The sequence below is a fragment of the Lithobates pipiens genome, unplaced genomic scaffold (assembly GCF_037356315.1).
Source record: "Lithobates pipiens isolate NorthernLeopardFrog02 unplaced genomic scaffold, aLitPip1_a1.2 Scaffold_16, whole genome shotgun sequence".
NCBI classification, from domain to species: Eukaryota; Metazoa; Chordata; class Amphibia; order Anura; family Ranidae; genus Lithobates; species Lithobates pipiens.
Genome location: NW_027507748.1, coordinates 588,838,044 through 588,857,666, shown reverse-complemented (window position 1 = coordinate 588,857,666; position 19,623 = coordinate 588,838,044). Strand labels below are relative to the sequence as shown.

The 19,623-nt window shown below is 42.2% G+C and overlaps 1 protein-coding gene across 4 annotated transcripts in view; it reads left to right on the top strand.

Moving 5' to 3' along the window:
* The window catches only part of LOC143983798 (sterol O-acyltransferase 2-like), a 247,135-nt gene that overhangs the window by 218,934 nt on the left and 8,578 nt on the right, over positions 1-19,623 (top strand). For 3 of the 4 annotated variants that reach the window (XM_077483889.1, XM_077483888.1, XM_077483892.1), the window contains one exon: positions 6,735-6,879. The exons of the other annotated variant lie outside the window; for it this stretch is intronic. In XM_077483889.1, the coding sequence (XP_077340015.1) occupies positions 6,735-6,857 (123 nt within the window). In that variant the 3' untranslated portion in view covers positions 6,858-6,879. The remainder of the gene's footprint in view (positions 1-6,734; positions 6,880-19,623) is intronic. 4 annotated transcript variants of the gene reach the window in all.

The following is a 19,623-nucleotide window of genomic DNA, read 5'->3' as shown; positions in this document are numbered from 1 at the left end:
CTCCCACCCAATTCCAGCAGCGATCTTTTCTCTCTGTGTCAAATCTCTTCTCTCTCTGTCAAATCTTTTCTCTCTGTCAAATCTTTGTAGAATAATCCTGGACTAATAGAGTTAATGTTAGGCACGTTCGACCACAGGTTAGATAGACACAGATTGTTATTGTCAGTGTCATGTCGAATCTCATATCTATATCGAACTGTTGTCACAACGAAAACAAAAATAAAGCATTTATTTATGTCGGATCTTTCGTTTTTCGGATTCTGCACTTTTGTTATTCTTTGTTAAAACGATCACGAAAATACCTGAAATTCGGACGAAAATGCATTCGGACGAAAACAAATGCACATGTCTAGTAGACCATTCCAATGCACAAAATTCCACGCATGCTCTGAATCAAGTACGAGACGGAAGCGCTTGGTCTGGTAAGACTAGCGTTTGTAATGGAGATAGCACATTCGTCACACTGCAAAAATGTTTAATCTTTTAATGCAGCGCATTCTCCTCTTCTTTATAATGCTAGAATAGTGAAGGTTTTTTGCTGCTATTGACTCAGAGTTCTCACAAACTGATTTCTTATTTTTCGTGATCTCCTGAATAATAATTATTTTTTTATGAAGATCTCCATAATAATGTTTAGAATTTATTTTTATAGTGATCTTTTTGTCTTTATTTTTTTATGAAGATCTCCATTTTTTATTATTATTATTTTTTTTTAACAATCGTTTTTTGTTTGTTTTTGTTTTTTTATAGTGATCTACTTTTTTTTGTGTGTCAAGTTACCACAACACCATTAGTAAGCTGTATTTTTCAACCTCAAGGAGGTTGTTTGGTGTTGGTGTCCCTTGTTAATTTGACATTGTATTTTTGAAATGTACCTGCCTACTCACAAAAAAACTGTCCTTTTTGAAGTAAAACACATAGGAAAGTATTTGTAAAAAAATAGCCATTTATTATGGGTCATAACCAAATAAAGAGGAAGGCAACACTGGATAAACTGGTCAAATTGACGAAGCCTTTGTACCCCAGGGCACACATCAGCTATATTACAGCCAAAATTGGTAGTATAAGGAGTCCATATAATAGTGAGCACAATCCGGTCCAGGAATCCGAGAGATCAGGAACAGCAGCAGATGGCATATATGTCCCCAGGCTGTGGTCTTACAACAGTCTGCTTCTTTTGTCAGACCAGACCGAACCCAGGCCATCACTTTCTTGTCTTCCTTCCATGCTTGTTTCCAGGCAGTGGCTCTGGTGTTGGAGTTGTGGCAGGAGATGGAGGAGGATGATGGTCGAACTCACAAACCTGCCTTTGGCTTGTGAATTTGCCCCTCAACCCCTTATTTAGGGCTTGTAAGATAATAAGATAACTTCCTCACAGAAGAGGCGTTGGTCCTCCTCCATTTCCTGCATTTTGAAGGCTGCCATGCAGGCAAAGTCCCCTTGAAGACGGGGGGGGAGGGGGGTTCTGAGGGCCCAGTAGCCTGCCGAAATAGCCAAAGTGCTGCTTCCTCCAGGTTACTCCCCTTCCTGGGCCTTTTTTTTTTTTTTGAAGTCGGAGGGGAGGGACCTGGGATTTGGGCAGGCTACTGGGCCCGGCCACCTCCTGGCTACCCCTTTCCACAGCCTCCTCCTGGCTGAGGCTTTCCTGTGTATGAAAAAGGGACATGGTTTAGTTTTTGGTTCATCAATCACACACAATTTTCAGCTCATGACTGTTGCAAATTGAATGTTAATAAATAGAAAAGACTATCATTCTGACCTCAGCATTTTTCATTTTTGTCCCAATCATTTGTGGCCACTACTGTCTATTGATATGTAAAACACTTTGTTAATCATAAATTAGTGATCGATAATATCTAGTTAACATCATACATTTTTTGACAAGAAATATGTTGAACAATGCTATACCTGGCTTAACCACTTAAGGACCGCCGTATTGCCATTGTACGTCATCGCAATGGCACAGGCAGGCACAAGCACGTACATGTACGTGCCTGCCTTCCAGCGGGTGGGGGGCCCGATCGGACCCCCTCCCGCTGGATACGGCGGTCCGGTTTGCTTCAGGAGTGATCCGATATGAGGGGATGGCCGTTGGTTTCTGGCCACCCCCTCTGGATCGCTCCTGGCCAATGAGAAGCTTCCTCCCACTGTGTATTGTATACACAGGAAGGAGGAAGTGATGTCATTCTCCTCGGGGCGGTCTTTTTGACCGGACTACGAGGAGAAGACTAAAAGTAAGTGCACCAAAACACTACACTGACACATAGGTACACATAGGTACACAACCCCCCCCCCAATCCCCCCCCCCAGTCACAGTGTCACTGATTGCAGTGATCATTTATTTACTGATCACTGCATTCAGTGTCAGTTGTAACAGTAAAAACTGTCAGGGCAGTTAGTGTTAGGTCCAGGGTAGCCCCCTACCCCCCCAATAAAGGTTTAACCCCCTGATTGCCCCTAGAGTTAACCCTTTCACCCCCTTTTGCCAGTGTCACTAAGCGATCATTTTTCTGATCGCTGCATTAGTGTCGCTACTGTCGCTAGGTAGCTAGTTTTTTTTAGGTTCACCGCCAGGTTTTTATAGCGCTAGGTACCCCGATATACTACCCAATAATGGTTTTAACCCCCTGATTGCCCCTAGTTAACCCTTTCACCAGCGATCACAGTATAAGTGCCACTGGTGACGCTGGTTAGCCAGTTAGTTATTTAGGTTCCCCGTCAGGTTTTTATATAGCGCCAGGGACCCCCATATACTACCTAATAAAAATTTGAATCCCCTGATTGCCCCTAGTTAACCCTTTCACCACTGATCACCGTATAAGTGTTACGGGTGACTCTGGTTAGTTTGCTTTTTATAGCATCAGGGCACCCACCATTTATTACCCAATAAAGGTTTAACCCCCTGATCACCCGGCGGGTGATATCAATTAGGTTTTAGGGTCAGGGTCTGCATCGCCCCAGGCAGCGCTAGGTTAGTGCCAGTACCGCTAACACCCACGCGCAAAGCATAAACCTCCCGTAGTGGTATAGAATCTGAACAGATCAATATCTGATCTGATCAGATCTATACTAGCGTCCCCAGCAGTTTAGGGTTCCAAAAAAACGCATTGTTAGCGGGATCAGCCCAGATACCTGCTAGCACCTGCGTTTTGCCCCTCTGCCCAGCCCACCCAAGTGCAGTATTGATCGATCACTGTCACTTACAAAACACTAAACACATAACTGCAGCGATCGCAGAGTCAGGCCTGATCCCTGCGATCGCTAACAGTTTTTTTGGTAGCATTTTATATTTAAATCCGGAAGGCAGTGCTTGGTTTTCGGGGTCCCGTACGTGGCTAGGCTCCCAAAAAGTCCCCCACATGTGGTATCCCCGTACTCGGGAGAAGCAGCAGAATTTATTTTGGGGTGTAATTTGACTTATGCCCATAGCATGTGTGAGCAATATATCATTTAGTGACAACTTTGTGCAAAAAAAAAAAAGTTTGTAATATTCCCGCAACTTGTGGCAAAATATAAAATATTCCATGGACTCAACATGCCTCTCAGTAAATAGCTTGGGGTGTCTACTTTCCAAAATGGGGTCATTTTGGGAGGTTTTGTGTTATTTTGGCATTTTATGGCCTTCGAAACTGTGATAGGTAGTGAGGAGTGAAATCAAAAATTTGCACCCTTAGAAATCCTGAAGGTGGTGATTGGTTTTCAGGGTGCCGTGCGCGACTAGACTCCCAAAAAGTCACACACATGTGGTATCCCCATACTCGGGAGAAGTAGCGGAATATATTTTGGGGTGCAATTCCACATATAACCATGGCATGTGTGAGCAATATATCATTTAGTGACAACTTTTTGTAAAAAAAAACAATTTTTCTTTATTTTTTGTCATTATTCAATCCCTTGGGACAAAAAAAAAATATTCAATGGGCTCAACATACCCATCAGCAATTTTCTTGGGGTGTCTACTTTCCAAAATGGGGTAATTTGGGGGGGGGTTTGTACTGCCCTGCCATTTTAGCACCTCAAGAAATGAGATAGGCAGTCATAAATTAAAAGCTGTGTAAATTCCAGAAAATGTACTCTAGTTTGTAGACGCTATAACTTTTGCGCAAACCAAAAAATATACGCTTATTGACATTTTTTTTTACTAAAGACATGTGACTGAATACATTTTGCCCTCAATGTATGACTAAAATTTAGTTTATTCGATTTTTCTTATAACAAAAAGAAGAAAATATATATTTTTTTCATATTTTTCGCTCTTTTTCCATTTATATCGCAAAAAATAAAAATCGCAGAGGCAATCAAATACCATCAAAAGAAAGCTCTATTTGTGGGAAGAAAAGGACGCAAATTTCATTTGGGTGCAATATTGCATGAGCGCGCAATTACCGGTTAAAGCAGCGCAGTGCGAAATTGGAAAAAGACCTCTGGTCCTTAAGGTGTTTATTGGTCCGGGCTGAAGTGGTTAAGCTGGGCTCCCCCACATCTTCCTGGGTGGAAGGCCCAGGTTGGATGTCGGAAGCCTCAGCTGGGGTGGAAGGAAGCGTTGCAGGAGGACTGGAGAGTGCTGGCCTGGGTTCCCTCTGGTCTGCCAGAAAATGCAGTCTCTCATAGTACCACAGCCTGGGTACATAATTGTTACCTGCTGCAGCTCCTGGTCTCATGTAATCCTGGACCTTCTTGCGCTCCCTATTATAATTGATCCAGCGCTGCCTTCCTCTTTCTTTTATTGGCATAAAAGGGGTGGTTTACCTGTTTTGGGGATAAAGTCCTGATTAAGACTGAGCCGAACACCCCCCTGTTCATTTCGTACCAGAACCTGCAAACAGACCTGCGAACAGACCTAAACTTCGTGTGAACTTTAGAATCCTATTAAAGTCTATGGGACTCGAACGTTCAAAATCTAAAGTGCTAATTTTAAAGGCTAATATGCAAGTTACTGTCTTAAAAAGTGTTTGGGGACCTGGGTCCTGCCCCAGGGGACATGGATCAATGCAAAAAAAAGTTTTAAAAACGGCCGTTTTTTTCGGGAGCAGTGATTTTAATAATGATTAAAGTGAAACAATAAAAGTGTAATATTCCTTTAAATTTCATACCTGGGGGGTGTCTATAGTATGCCTGTGAAGGGGCGCATGTTTCCTGTGCTTAGAACTCTCCCTGCACAAAGTGTATTTCTGCAGAAAAAAAAGTCCTTTAAAATCACTCGCTATAATGAATTTTCGGCTCCCGTAATACAGAGAACACTCATTGAAAGTCATTGATAAAAAAAAAAAAAAAAAAGCGTGGGGTTCCCCCAAATTCAATTACCAGGCCCTTCGGGTCTGTATGGATATTAAGGGGAACCCCGCGTCAAATGTAAAAAAAAATTTACGTGGGGGTCCCCCTAAAAATCCATACCAGACCCTTTATCCGAGCACGCAACCTGACAGGCTGCAGGAAAAGAGGGGGAGGACAATATCTTGCATATTAGCCTTTAAAATTAGCACTTCAGATTTCTCCCATAGACTTGTACAGGGTGTTCCTGGCTTTTTGAATTTGCCGTGAACACCCCAAATTGTTCACTGTTCGCCGAACAGGCAATGTTCGAGTCGAACATAAGTTCGACTCGAACTCGAAGCTCATCCCTAGTCCTGATCATTCAATAGATCAATTTTCTGTGTAAGACACAACACAAGACATAAACCTAATGTCAGGCTAAACTCTCCTAATCTTGTCCCAATATAGGCCTCAATCTATAAGCAGCATAGGCCCAAGTTAAAATTGTACCTTCGTTATCACGATCAGTGCTTCTGCTACTCCTTCCTCTGCTCACAGATCATACGTACGACGCACACATGTTAGGCTTTATATACACTGTGTATGCGTGAAACTCCACCTGCCCCTGACCTTTTATCTAGTATAGCAGCGACGAAAGCCCAGAGCCACGAAGGTCCCAATCCCGGAGGAGATTTAAGGCCTCAAATATATCCTTTGTAGAGATGGTGGACATCTTGAAGAGGGCCGACTATGATGGGAAGCATGGATCTTACCCAAACCCAAATGTGAGAAAGGCCAAATCATGACTAAAGTTGTGAAAGTTTGGGGTACGACGATCCAAGGATCAATTTGGAAATGCTGGTCAGACCTGAAATTAAGGGAGCACGATCAGTACAGAAGGATCAAGAGAGTTCTTCAAAAAAGTAAGTAGTTGTCGTGTGTTCATATTATTATTACTTGCATAATGCTCCATGTGCTTTTCTTTACTGTTGTACAGTTTAAAATGGCAACTTTCAGGTTCGTGGGCACGATAATCGTTTGTAATAAACATTGTTATTTTGCCCACTAATACGATGTTTTTGACAGATACAGGTTTGTTCTACATTTGTTCAGGCCTATTTGTATTCAAAGAAGTTTAGTACGTTGTTGTCTAGATGGGTTTGTAACTAGAATGAAATGCAAACGTGATTCAGTGTAAGGAGAGGACACTCAGAAGCTGTGTCTGGATGCAGGAGCACTAGTGTGGGACACCAGAACAAACTTTTTAGGGTGTCCCACTGGATACTAGGGGTGTCTCCATGTGTGAAACTTGACCAAAAAAGGTAAGTATTTCAGCTTGAAGAAAGGGAAAAAATCATGTCTTCAGCTTGGAATTCTGACAAAACAGACAATTGTACATTACACTTCCAAGCAATGTTTCATATTCCTATTTCTGCCCTCAAATATCTGTGTGCTAAGTATACCTTTTTTTATTCACATAGGGGAGAGACTCAGGTCATCAGAGGACACCAGGGACCCACAATCTCCTAAAGAAGGGGCCAACGCCACAACAAGAAATGTGGAGGAAGGAGAGGTTTATAAATTATAGTGACCACAACAGATGAGTGTCTGAGATCACAGCTTCAGGTAATAGATGGATGCCTGCATATTTATAATACATGGTGTGTTTTTTTTATTTTAGGTGATGTGGATTTTGTGGAAAAAGAAACACATTTCACAAGTGCAAGTGCACAGATCCTCATCGGGGAGATCATGGTGTACAATAGGGATTTACAGAAGATCAAGGAAGATATCGAAAAAAAGACTCAAAAACATCATTAACATTTTAGGCTGAATGTAAAATGCACCAAAAATGTTCAAATTGTTTTTATTTGTAAAAATTTTCTAAAAAATGTTTAAAGCCAAATTTTAAAGATGCACACAGTGTGTCAACATGTGCTATGTGCCATCACGGGATATCAATGTATGCGTTTTGTGGGTGCAACCCCTTCCTCACAACTCAAGTAGCTGAGATGAAGGGGTTGTACCCCCAAAACACGTCCATTGATGCCCCATGATGGGAGCTAGCACATGTTGACCTTAGGCATGGAATCGGGAGGGAAATCCCCATTTAGACTCTCAATTTGTGTGCATTTGGATTTCACAGGGGTGACATCACCCCATCTGATGAAGGCAATATCAACGCAGTTTGGACATACTAATGTCTGATATTGCCTTCAATTTATCAAAGTTGAACTTTGTAAGTTTCTGAGTTGTGTATTGTTTTATGGTTTTAAAAACATGCCTGTTTACCACAAAAAAGGATATTTCTAAATGTCAAAAAAAATATTCTAAAATTATGTTGGTTCAAAAACCCTTTTCTAAACACACATGTGAGTGTGCACAGAGTAAAAAAAAAAATCTACTCAACAATGTGTGGCTTCTTCTTTCAATGCTCAATAGCAGTTTTTTTGAGTAAGTTGGTGTTTACAGTGACAATGGGGGCTGTTTACTAAAGGCAAATCCACTTTGCACTTTCAGTGCAGTTTCAGTGCACTTTTAAGTGCACGTTTGCAGTGCACGTGTAGTGCAAAGTGTATTTTCCTTTAGTAAATAACACCCACAGTGCTTTATAATTTGCAACAATCAGGTCATTTTCCTAACTCCAAAAGATTATTTCACGGTGCTGAAAATTGATGAATATTTTTATAAGTAATGCATTACATACATTAACAACAAAAAGGTGTGTGTGGGTGTAACAGACCCACCACATAATAGCTAAAAAAGAGATTGTCACCTCATGTATCAAAGAAATTACGTTTGCACTATTGAAGAAAATGGAAAGCCCATTAGATACAGGAGACAGCTAAAAGAAACACAAGCAGTAAATCAAAGGAAATATTTTTCAGTTTAAAATAAACATTTATTTAAAAAATGTTTGTTAAACATTTTCTGGCATATCAATGGCCCTCCTACCCGCAAAGTACTCCATATATTTTTTATATGGACCTTGCAGGCGATTTGTGGGGGGCAGGCCAGGATGGCCAGCTTCAAGTGCCATCAGGGTTTGGTCTTGAAATCCGGCCTCAGGCCTAACTGAGACCACATAGTTCATAGAATTTCTCCTTAAAAAGTTGTGGCGAATGCAGCATGAAATGGTTATATGGTTAAGTTTATATTCCGCCATGCTGATTGGCGTAAGGAATAGGCGGAACCGGCTGGCCATTATCCCAAAAGCATTCTCCACCACTCTTCTGGCTCTGGCCAGCCGGTAGTTAAAAACCCTCTGGTCTGGGGTGAGGGTCCTCATCGGGAACGGCCACATCAGAGGATCACCCAGCCCAAACTCTTCATCAGCAACAGATTTCTGCAGATTTCTCTCTGTCGCCAAGTACCGCAAATGGCGACTAGCCTCTGCTCGGGAGTGATGGCTTGCTGCATGCAGTAATGATCTGAAAAGCATGAGGCTGAAAAGAGCAGATCTCTCTCACCAAATGTCTACTAACACAAGATAAACTCGAGATTAGCAGAAGGAGCCCAAAGGGTGGAGCACTGGCTATTGAACTTCCTCTTTATAGTGCCGTTGTACGTTTTGGACGTCAGCGCGTTCTTGACAATCGGAATTTCCGAAAACATTTGTGCGACAGTGTGTATGCAAGACAAGTTTGAGCCAACATCCGTCGGAAATAAATCCAGGATTTAGTTGTTGGAATGTCCGATTGTGTGTACGCGGCATGAGTGTTTTAGTTTTTGTTGTTTTTTTCCTTTCTGCTACACCGTTTTATTCAGGAGTGCATGGTGTGGTACTATTCCTCGTCTCCTCAGGTATGAGGCCACTTCTTTGCTTATGTATTCTCCTCCATTGTTAGTGCGTACTATTCACAGTTTTATCATGTTTCATTCTTGTGTTTCATCAGATTAGTAGTTGTGTAATTGAAGAAAATGAAAAAATTGGTCGCACACCATGAAAGAAACAGCTTTTATAAAATGATTTCTATATTGACTGAGTGCCAAAGGACATTATAGGAATATTTGCAGAAGCGTTTTTGATTTTCATTTATTTAATTCTTTACAAGTACTTTTGAGGGTTTTTATTATGCTATATACAGTATATATTATATGTATATTTATATCTTTCCTCATGTTGTATTTTTTGTCTTATTTTCATTATGTTAGTCCTTTTCAGTATAGTTTTTTTTCACACACTTTGTGACTCAATGATTTTATCTGATGTGTCTAATTGCTATACATGTTGGCAGTGGCAGTGCGTCCATTAAGGATGCACAGGGACCTCCCCCTCTGCCATGCCAACCCCTATATGACGAATGGATAGATTCATGCAGGGCCATAGATAATTTTTTGTTCTGGGGGAGGGGGGGTGGAATTCAGCAGCAAGTACTAAGTGAAAGTCTTTTTAAATAAAATAAATTGTGCCAAAATGATAAAGACTGGAAAAAGGAAAAACGATGTGTTGCATCTAGTAAGCAATCACATCCGTAATTGTATTTTATCAGGTCCTTTAGAAAACCGAACCCGATTTCAGTTTCTTTCCTTCTTCCAGTTTTTATGAATGCTGTTGGCTTTTGTCCAGTACTAGTGTCCAAACTGAATAGGTGCAAAGTGTGTTGCCTACCTACAAGGAGATGGTGCACCTCCTCAGTAAGGTTGGTTATTATGGTGCAAAGTGCACCATGTTGTCAAAACGAGCACTCACTGGCTTTTTTAACTTTTCTACAGATTAAAAAAAAATGGGGAATGCACTGCCTACCAAAGCATGGCGCACTGTAATCGCCAATCTTACTGTGCAGGTAGAAAGGGCATCATCTTGTGGAAGGCAGTACACTCGCTGTGTTTACATTAGCTTAATTTTCAATTAATCACAGAATTTAAAAAAATACAATCAACTGAAAAATTGCCAGCCTTGAATACACTGACTTTTTCCTTTAGGAAATGGTTTAGCTAAGCGGGTGCAAGAAGGTGTGTGTGTGTAATTGCACTTCGCGCGCTGGCAGAAGAAAAACACACTACTGCTTAGGAGATACGCAGAGGTACACTACAACGTGGGAAACCCTCAATCCACGCACATTTTATGCGCCTCATTCAAATTGCACCCCTTGCAATCTGCAGTGTGTGTCAGTGCTATCTTAACGACACCACAAACAAAGGTTGCTAAACTGTTTTTCTGCCTGCACTGGATCACATTCACAAAACGACCATGCAAACCAGTTGTAGTGCAGTTCCAAAATTGGTGCATGCATGACTTTGGTGCGATTTGAGCCCATTCAAAATGCCTGGTTTCACATGATATTTTTCATGTAAATTGCACAGGAACTGCACTGCACTCCTGTGCAATTCACATGCGATTCTGTCTGGTGTGATTTGAGCCCATTTTAACCACTTGCCGTCCGCCTCCTGTACATATACGTTGGCAGAATGGCACGGCTGTACGTTACATTGAATTTCCCGTCGTGCGCGCACACCTGCCACAAACTCCATGACCATGCCAGTGGGACCTGCAGACTCTGTCCACCGGGTGCCCGCAATCGTGTCACAGAGCTGAAGAACGGGTAGATGCCAGTATAAAGGCAGTGATCAGTGTCGTGTCACTGCTAGCCCATCCCCTGACAGTTAGAATCACTCCCTAGGACACACTTAACCCCTTCCCCACCCCCTACTGGTTAACCCCTTCACTGCCATTGACCTTTTTATAGTAATCAATGCAATTTTATAACATCGATCGCTGTATTAATGCCACTGGTCCCAAAAATGTGTCAAAATTGTCCGATGTGTCCGCCATGTCACAGTCAAGATAAAAATCGCTGATCACTGCCATTACCAGTATAAAAAAAAAAAGATAAAAATGCCATAAAACTATTCCCTATTTTGTAGACGCTATAACTTTTGCACAAACCAATCAAACGCTTATTGGGATCTTTTGTTTACCAAAAATATGTTGAAGAATACGTATCGGCCTAAACTGAGGGAAATTTTTTTTTTTATATATTGTAGCACTAACCCCCGAAGGAGCTGCTGGTTATTTTTGGGCTTACAGTTACCCTCCGTTCTCCGTGATGCACGTCTAGGGGATGTCCCCTGGTAGATGGCACAGTAACTTGAGACTGACAATAGATCCACTTGAATGGATTTTATTTGAAAAACTCAGACAATTGAACAGTCTTTCAACTTGGGAGGGTTGGAAAAGGGAAGTTCAGGTACTCGAATGCCCCGTACACACGATCGGACTATCCGGCAGACAATCCGTCCATGTGTGGGCTCTGGCAGACTTTTTCTTCCCAAAAGTCCGGTGGACTTAGAAAGAAGTTTTCACTCAAAATTGTCCGCCAGACTCTGCAGGACACTAAGTGAATCTAAACTCATAAGGTATCGCCAGACCGGCTGCGAGATTCTGGTACCGTATGATGGCACTCTAAATTTTTCTACGTCCCTCAGGTACATTCAAGTCTGTGGCAGAGACTTTGTTCAAGTGTTGTACATTCAAGTCTGTGGCATGGACTTTGCTCTTTTCAAACACTCTATCGGCTGCTAGGCCTAGTGAGAGGAGGTCTGTCCTGTAGCTGAGAGGATCCAGTTGTGAATGGTAATTCTCTGGATTTCTATAGTGAGAGACTTCCTATTTTTTGCAGTTTCAAGAGTACCTGAACTTCTTACCTAACCCTCTACCCTTCATTGAGAGACTGTTTTGTCTACCTTTTCAAATAAATATCCTAAAAGTGGATCCAGTGTCAGTTTCTGCAATTCTTTGGGCCATCTACCTTGGGAAACCCCTAGATGTACACGAGGTCAAGAAGGTAACGGTAAGCCCAACAAAACCAGCAGCTCTTTCGGGGGTCAGTGCTACATATCCATGGCCGCCGCTGCCACCCCGTATTCAGGCATTTCGGACACTGAGCGCCTGAATTACATCGGTGGGAGTGTTTTTCTGAAGCACCTGATTGGAGTCATAGGCTTCAAAATAGTTGGAGTCTGAGTGCAAAGCATTGCGCTCGGTGCCCACCCAGGTGTGTTAGAAAAGAAAATATTCATATGCATTTCTAAATACTGAACTGCATCTCCGCCAATAAGGAAGTGTGGGTCTAATACCCATCACCTGATTGGCTGAAGGCAGAGGTGATCCTATTGGATGCCTAGGGGAATGGAAGAAGAGACGCAGGGAAGCATGGAGGACCCGCTGCTCATCCCACACAGCTCACAGCCATCACCCTCTGCCTGACCCGCCTCCAAGATGGGGAAAGTGCCGGTCAGATTGGCGCAGTGAGGCTGCATTTGATGGGGCACAGTGGCTGCATTTGATGGGACACAGTGGCTGCATTTGATGGGACACAGTGGCTGCATTTAATGGGGCACAGTGGCTGCATTTGATGGGGCACAGTGGCGCTTCATTTAGGTGGCACAGTGGCGCTTCATTTAGGTGGCACAGTGGCGCTTCATTTAGGTGGCACAGTGGCTGCATTTGATGGGCACGGTGAAGCTGCAATTGATGGCACAGTGGCTGCATTTGATGTTTTCTTTTCAGTATTTTTCAGAATTTTTCAGTTTGTTTTCCTCCCAAAAAATTTTGAGCACCAGCCACCACTGCATGTTCAGCCAATCAAGCCGGGCTCTTTTTTTTTTTTTTGCATCACTTTCGGGTGGAGCATTTAACCACTTGCTTACTGGGCACTTAAACCCCCCTCCTGCCCAGACCAATTTTTCAGCTTTCAGCGCTGACGCACTTTGAATGACAGTTGCGCAGTCATACAACCCTGTACCCAAATGAAAATTTTATCATTTTTTCACACAAATAGAGCTTTCTTTTGGTGGTATTTAATCACAGCTGGTGTTTTTATTTTTTGCTAAACAAACCAAAAAATTGAAAATTTTGGGAAAAAAATCATGTTTAATAGTTCATTATAAAATTTTTCAAACGGGTAATTTTTCTGCTTCATTGATAAGCGCTGATGAGGCGGCACTGGTGGGCACTGATAGGCTGCACTAATAGGCACAGTTAAAGTGGCACTGATGGGGACAGATAAGTCGGTACTGATGGGCACAGATAAGGTGGCACTGATGGCCACTGATAAGATGGCACTGATGAGCCCTGATGGGTGGCACGGATGGGTGGCATGGATGGGCACTGGTAGGTGGCACTGATGTGCAGCACTGTTCAGGCACTGATTGTGGGCACTGATGGGTGGCGCTGGTGGGCACTGGTAGGCTGCACTGTTGCCTACTGCTAGGTGGCACTTGTAGGGGGCACAGGTGGGAACTGAGGAGCTGGTGGCACATCGCAGTGATCGGCACTGATGTCCCTCTTACTGCCACCAATGATCGCCTTTTTCTTTTCTGACAGCGCAAGCAGAAAAAATAGCTGATTACCAGCTGTGTTGACATCACATGATTAGCTGTCATGGCTGAGAGCTGATCACGTGGTAAGGGGTCGGGATCGAGTGAGTCTATGAGTCTAGTCTTTCAGGGGGCGCGCAGGCCGCTCGTGCGCGGGACGACGTCAATAGACGTCATCCCGGCAATGCAGGTCCGCGCTGTAGCCGTCAATCGGCTATAGCGCATATCTCTAGTGATTAAATAGCTCAGGTTTGGGCCTATACTTTGGTAGTGAACAAGCACGAGTTATCCGTGTAAAATGCGGCTACAAACATTCGGCACTCGGTCAATAAAGAAATCATTCTAAAGAAGCTGTTCCTTTCATGGTGTGCAACCAATTTTTTCCTTTTCTTCAATTGCTATTGATGGTGGTGAGCCGGGGCCAGCACCCATGAGGAATTTGTTAGCCACAGTCTGAGCGGTGTTGCACTCTTTTTGGACTAAGTAGTTGTGTACCTGGAATAATCATCAATGAATGTCAGTAGATATCTGTTTCCGCCAGTAGTGTCTGTTCCTGCCAGTCAGTAGATATCTGTTTTCATTGGACCACATATGTCACTGTGTATGAGCTGTAGGGGGTAGGCAGGTTTTCTTTTAGATGCCTGTGGATGGAGACCACGTGTGGCTTTTGCTTCAATACAGCACTTGCATTGCAAGGTACTATTGTCAAATCTTATAATAAGCCTCTCTGTATAATGCCCTGTATAGTTTCTGGATTTCTGTGCCCCAGCTGCCTATGCCATGAATTAATACATTTGCTGTGTTGGCCATTAGAAACTATATTGACTTGTTGGTCTATGGTAATGAACCTGTATAGGTGATCATCCAGTTTTCCTTTTTGCGAGGAATTGCTTATTATTGTGAATTATGCATTCATCACCCTGAAACTTAACACAGAGATCATTGTTTGCAAGACTTTTCACTTATAGAGGACTGCCTTCTAATTCTGGAGCATTCAGCACTTTCTTTACAAGGATATTCTGCTTACTTTGTGATGTAATGCAGTTCAGGAAACCCTGGCCTTTACCTTCAGCAGTGACGCTTTTCCCGTTTTCTAGGAAAACTTTGTTTTTTACACTCTAATCCATGTTTGTGAAGAAGGTCTATGCACTTGCCGCACTGTCACCTTAAAGGTGCCACTTCATGATGTTTCTGCAGATTTTTTTGTGGCTGCTTTGACTTTTTGTGGATAGTTCTAGCTTTCTCTGCTCGGCTTTCCAGATAGAACAATCCTTTTTTAAGTGACTTTTACAGAGAAAACAGGCTCTCCTTTCTTTGTTGTGCTTTGTGCCTTTGTACATCTTAAGAGCCTTGTCATCATTGTGCGTATTTTTTTTCCTTCTCTCATATTCATCAATTAATTTACCTTTGACACATTCCAGCGTCAGTTCCCGCTCCGGTCTGGTTTCTAAAATGTTAATAAGAGCAGTATATGTCCCTGGAAGGCTGTAGAGGAGCAGAGCAACAAAATGGTTATCTTTGTTGTCCTCTCCAATGCCATGTAGCTGCTGTATGATATCTAGCAAAGCTTTCACACGGTTACACATTTCCTGGCCTACTTCTAGTCTCATCTTATACAGCTTTCGTAGTAGAAACAACTCACTGTTTAGGCTTGAACGCTCATGTAGATTTTGTAATGAAGTCCACATACCTTTGGCCATTTTCTTATGTGTTATGTGGATAAGCTGATCATCTTCTACTAGTAAGCTTATAGTTGCTTTTGCCTGCCTATCATTTCTGTCCCGTTCCTCCATCACTCCGTTTGTGGGTTTGTCTCTTTTCAGCACTTACCACAAGTCATCCTTGCTGAGAAAAATTTCTAGTTTGAATTCCCATAGCTGGTAATTGGCATTGTTCAGCTTTACAGTTGCAAACTTCACATCTGAACCACTTGCCATCTTTCAGAAGCTTGTATACAGTACTCACAGAGTTGTAGAATTATTTGCTCCAATGCTTGGGTGCCCTGGGTGCTGCTGGGCCCATAACCTGTTAGCTGAGTATTGAAATTATGCGCTGGAACCTTTCTGTATGCAGGAGATACCTTTTACTGTCATGGGAAATTAGCAGAACATGTCTTTACATCAGGAAGAGAACAAACAAGTGCACTGAACAAAGGAAAGACAATACTCTGATTACATTACCATAGAATACACACTATAATGCCACAGCGCCACCTGCTGCATAGATAAGTATTAGGGCTCATGCACACAGGACATTTTTACAGCTGCTGTTAGGGTAGGGACATTTTTTTTTTTTTCTTATTACCACTTCAGCGAAATTTCCTGAGAGACTTATTTCAACTTTCACAGTTCAAATTTTGGTCTCTTCTCGTTTTCACATCATCGTGGCTTATATTATTGTACTTTAATTTACTCACTTATCGTGAAATTTTACCTTGCATACAAAACAGATCATTCCCCCCTAATTCAACCCCCTAAACCCCCCTCCTTTACCCCCCCCCCCCCTTTGTTCGTTATGTTCCTCTGCCTGCCAACATCTCTAAGTTTTTTTTTTTTTTTTTTTGAGGATTTGAATTTTTCTCAACTTTCCCATACTGCAGTGTAGGTCTAGAATCGTCCTTTGTCTCTGCTCTCCAGATGTGCCATTTTATTATGATACTCTATTTTATCGAACCAGTCTCTCATGTCTGGTTTTTCACTGTTTAGCCAGTTCTTTGGGATCAACCCTTTTGCGGCATTTAAGAGTATGAGTATCAGGATAATTGTTTTCCTCATCTGCTTCCTTGGTTTATTAAAGTCCTGAAACAGACACATCTGTAGATTGTATTCTATATTCTCATTCGTTATTTTTTTTATAATACGCACTATCTCTTGCCAGTACTCCTTTATCTTTGGGCACTCCCACCAGATATGCACCGTTGTTTCCCTTTGGTTGCATTTCCTCCAGCATAATGCAGAACTCTCCGTTTGATACTGATATATTCTCACCAATGTCAAATACCATCCGGCCAGCAGTTTATAATTAATTTCAATGGTGTTCATATCCCACGCACTGTCATAGACTGCTCCAATCATCCTCTCAACTTGACCATAATCAAGTTTTGAGTTCATTTCCTTTTCCCATTGATCTATATAGGCCGGTCTTCCTTGTCCTTCTAGATCTGAAAGTATTCCATATACTTTTTATATTCCTTTCTTTAATGACTGTTGTGTGTAGCAGAGCCTTTCCAAGGACCTCTTTCCTCCTTCGTCTCTTATTGGATGTAGAAGTGTTTTTACGAAATGTTCTAGTTGAAATTGATTCCAGACGTTTATTTTCCATCCTGTGCATTTTTCTATTTTTTGTCATATTTTAATCTTTCAGGGGCATTTGATGTTTTTTTTTTTTTTTTTTTTTTACTGCCTCTAAAAGCCCCTCTATTTTAGCCTATGTGTCCATGCACACAAACTGTCAGAGGCGTTTGGAGGCATACGCATTTAGTAACAGTAAAAAAAACAGCCATCCTGTGCTCCCAGGAGCAGTAAAAATGAGCTGTAAAAACAAAAAATGCCAAAAAATGCAGCTAAAAGCGGCAAGCCGTGTTTAGCCTCGTTTGATGTTTTTACATTATAGAGAGTGTTTTCAATAAAAAAAACACCCAAAAACGCAGCTAAATGCGAAAAAATATGTATATGAAATATATATATTTCACAGTATCTAAAGTTACGATGCTGTTCTTCCAACATATCTGAGAATACTATTTTCTACCATGATTCAGTAAAACAATTCAAACACATCCAGCCTAAAGCTGGATTACAGCCTGTTACTGATGTTTTTTTTAAACAAATATCAGCATGGATTCATGAAGAATCGTTCTTGCCAAACCAATCTATTAACCTTCTATGAGGAGGTGAGTTGCTATCTAGATAAAGGAAGGCCCATAGATGTGGTGTATCTGGATTTTGCAAAAGCATTCAACACCTTTCCCCATAAACATTTACTGTACAAAGTAAGGTCCGTTGGAATGGACCATACATAAATTGAAAACTGGCTACAAGGGCGAGTTCAGAGGGTGGTGATAAATTGTGAATACTCGGAATGGTCAGGGGTGGAAAGTGGGGTCCCACAGGGTTCTGTGCTGGGACCAATCCTATTTAATTTGTTCATAAACAACCTGGAGGATGGGGTAAAAAGTTCAATCTCTGTATTTGCGGACTATATTAAGCTATGCAGGGCAATAACCTCTCCGCAGGATGTGGAAACCTTGCAAGAAGATCTGAACAAATTAATGGGGTGGGCAACTACATTCAAAATTAGGTTTAATGTCGAAAAATTTAAAATAATGCATTTGGGTGGAAAAAATATGAACGCAATCTATACAGAGGGGGGAGAACCTCTGGGGGAATCTAGCTTGGAAAAGGACCTGGGGGTCCTAGTAGATAGGGTCAGCAATGGCATGCAATGCCAAGCTGCTGCTAACAAAGCAAACAGAATATTGACATGCACTAAAGGGATTAACTCCAGGGATAAAGCGATAATTTTTCCACTCTACAAGATTCTGGTTCGGCCGCACCTGGGGTATGCTGTCCAGTTCTGGGCACCAGTCCTCGGAAAGGATGTACTGGAAATGCAGCGAGTACAAAGAAAAGCCAACTAAGCTAATAAAGGGTTTGGAGGATATTAGTTATGAAGAAAGGTTGCGAGCACTGAACTTATTCTCTCTGGAGAAGAGACGCTTGAAAGGGGATATGATTTCAATTTACAAATACCATACTGGTGACTCCACAATAGGGATAAAACTTTTTTGCGGAAGGGAGTTTAACAAGACACGTGGCCACTCATTAAAATTAGAAGAAAAGAGGTTTAACCTTAAATTACATAGAGGGTTCTTTACTGTAAAAGCGGCCAGGATGTGGAATTCCCTTCCACAGATGGTGGTCTTAGCGGGGGGGGGCATCAATAGTTTAAAAAAACTAATATCTAAAACCATGTACTTGTCAGACCCATACTTAAAAAGCCCTCACTGGACCCATCCAATCTTAACAACCTGTGCCCCATCTCCTTGCTCCCCTTCTTATCCAAACTCCTCAAACATCTGGTCTACAACTGACTGATCGTCCACATCGCTGATAATAGCCTTCTTGATCCCCTTCAGTCTGGATTTCGTCCTCAACACTCCACAGAAACTGCTCTCCTAAAACTAACAAACGATCTATTAATGGCCAAAACCAATCGACACTATTCTTTACTCCTACTCCTGGACCTCTCTGCTGCCTTTGATATGGTTGACCAACCCCTCCTCCTCAAACTCCATGCCTTTGGTCTCTGTGACTGTACTCTTTGCTGGTTCTCTACCTACTTATCCAACCGCACCTTTAGTGTTTCTAACAACTCTACTTCCTCCTCTCCTCTTCCTTTCTCAGTTTGGGTCCCCCAAGGTTCTGTTCTTGGACCTCTCCTGTTTTCAATCTACACCTCCTCCCTGGGTCAACTGATAGCCTCCCATGGCTTCCACTACCACCTCTACGCTGATGACACCCAAATATATTTCTGTACCCCTCAGCTCACTCCCTCTGTCTCCTCACGTATCACTAATTTACTATCAGATATATCAGTCTGGATGTCACACCACTTCCTCGAACTCAGTCTATCCAAAACTGAACTTATAATTTTTCCTCCCCCATATGCCCCTTCCCCTGATCTCTCTGTCAAAATCGATGGCACAACTATAAGTCCATCCCCACATGCCAAAGTTCTAGGTGTAGTCCTGGACTCTGAACTCTCCTTTAAGCAACACGTCCAATCACTGTCCAAATCCTGCCACCTCAACCTCCGTAACATCTCCAAAATACGCTCCTTTCTAACCAATGACACAACAAAGCTCTCAATTCGCTCACTGGTTATCTCTTGCCTCAACTACTGCAACTTCCTTCTCATTGGCTTACCTCTACATAGTCTATCACCTCTTCAATCCATCATAAATGCTGCTGCCAGACTCATCCACCTTATCAATTGCTCTGTGTATGCTACTCCTCTCTGTCAATCCCTCCAGTGGCTTCCACTTGGCCA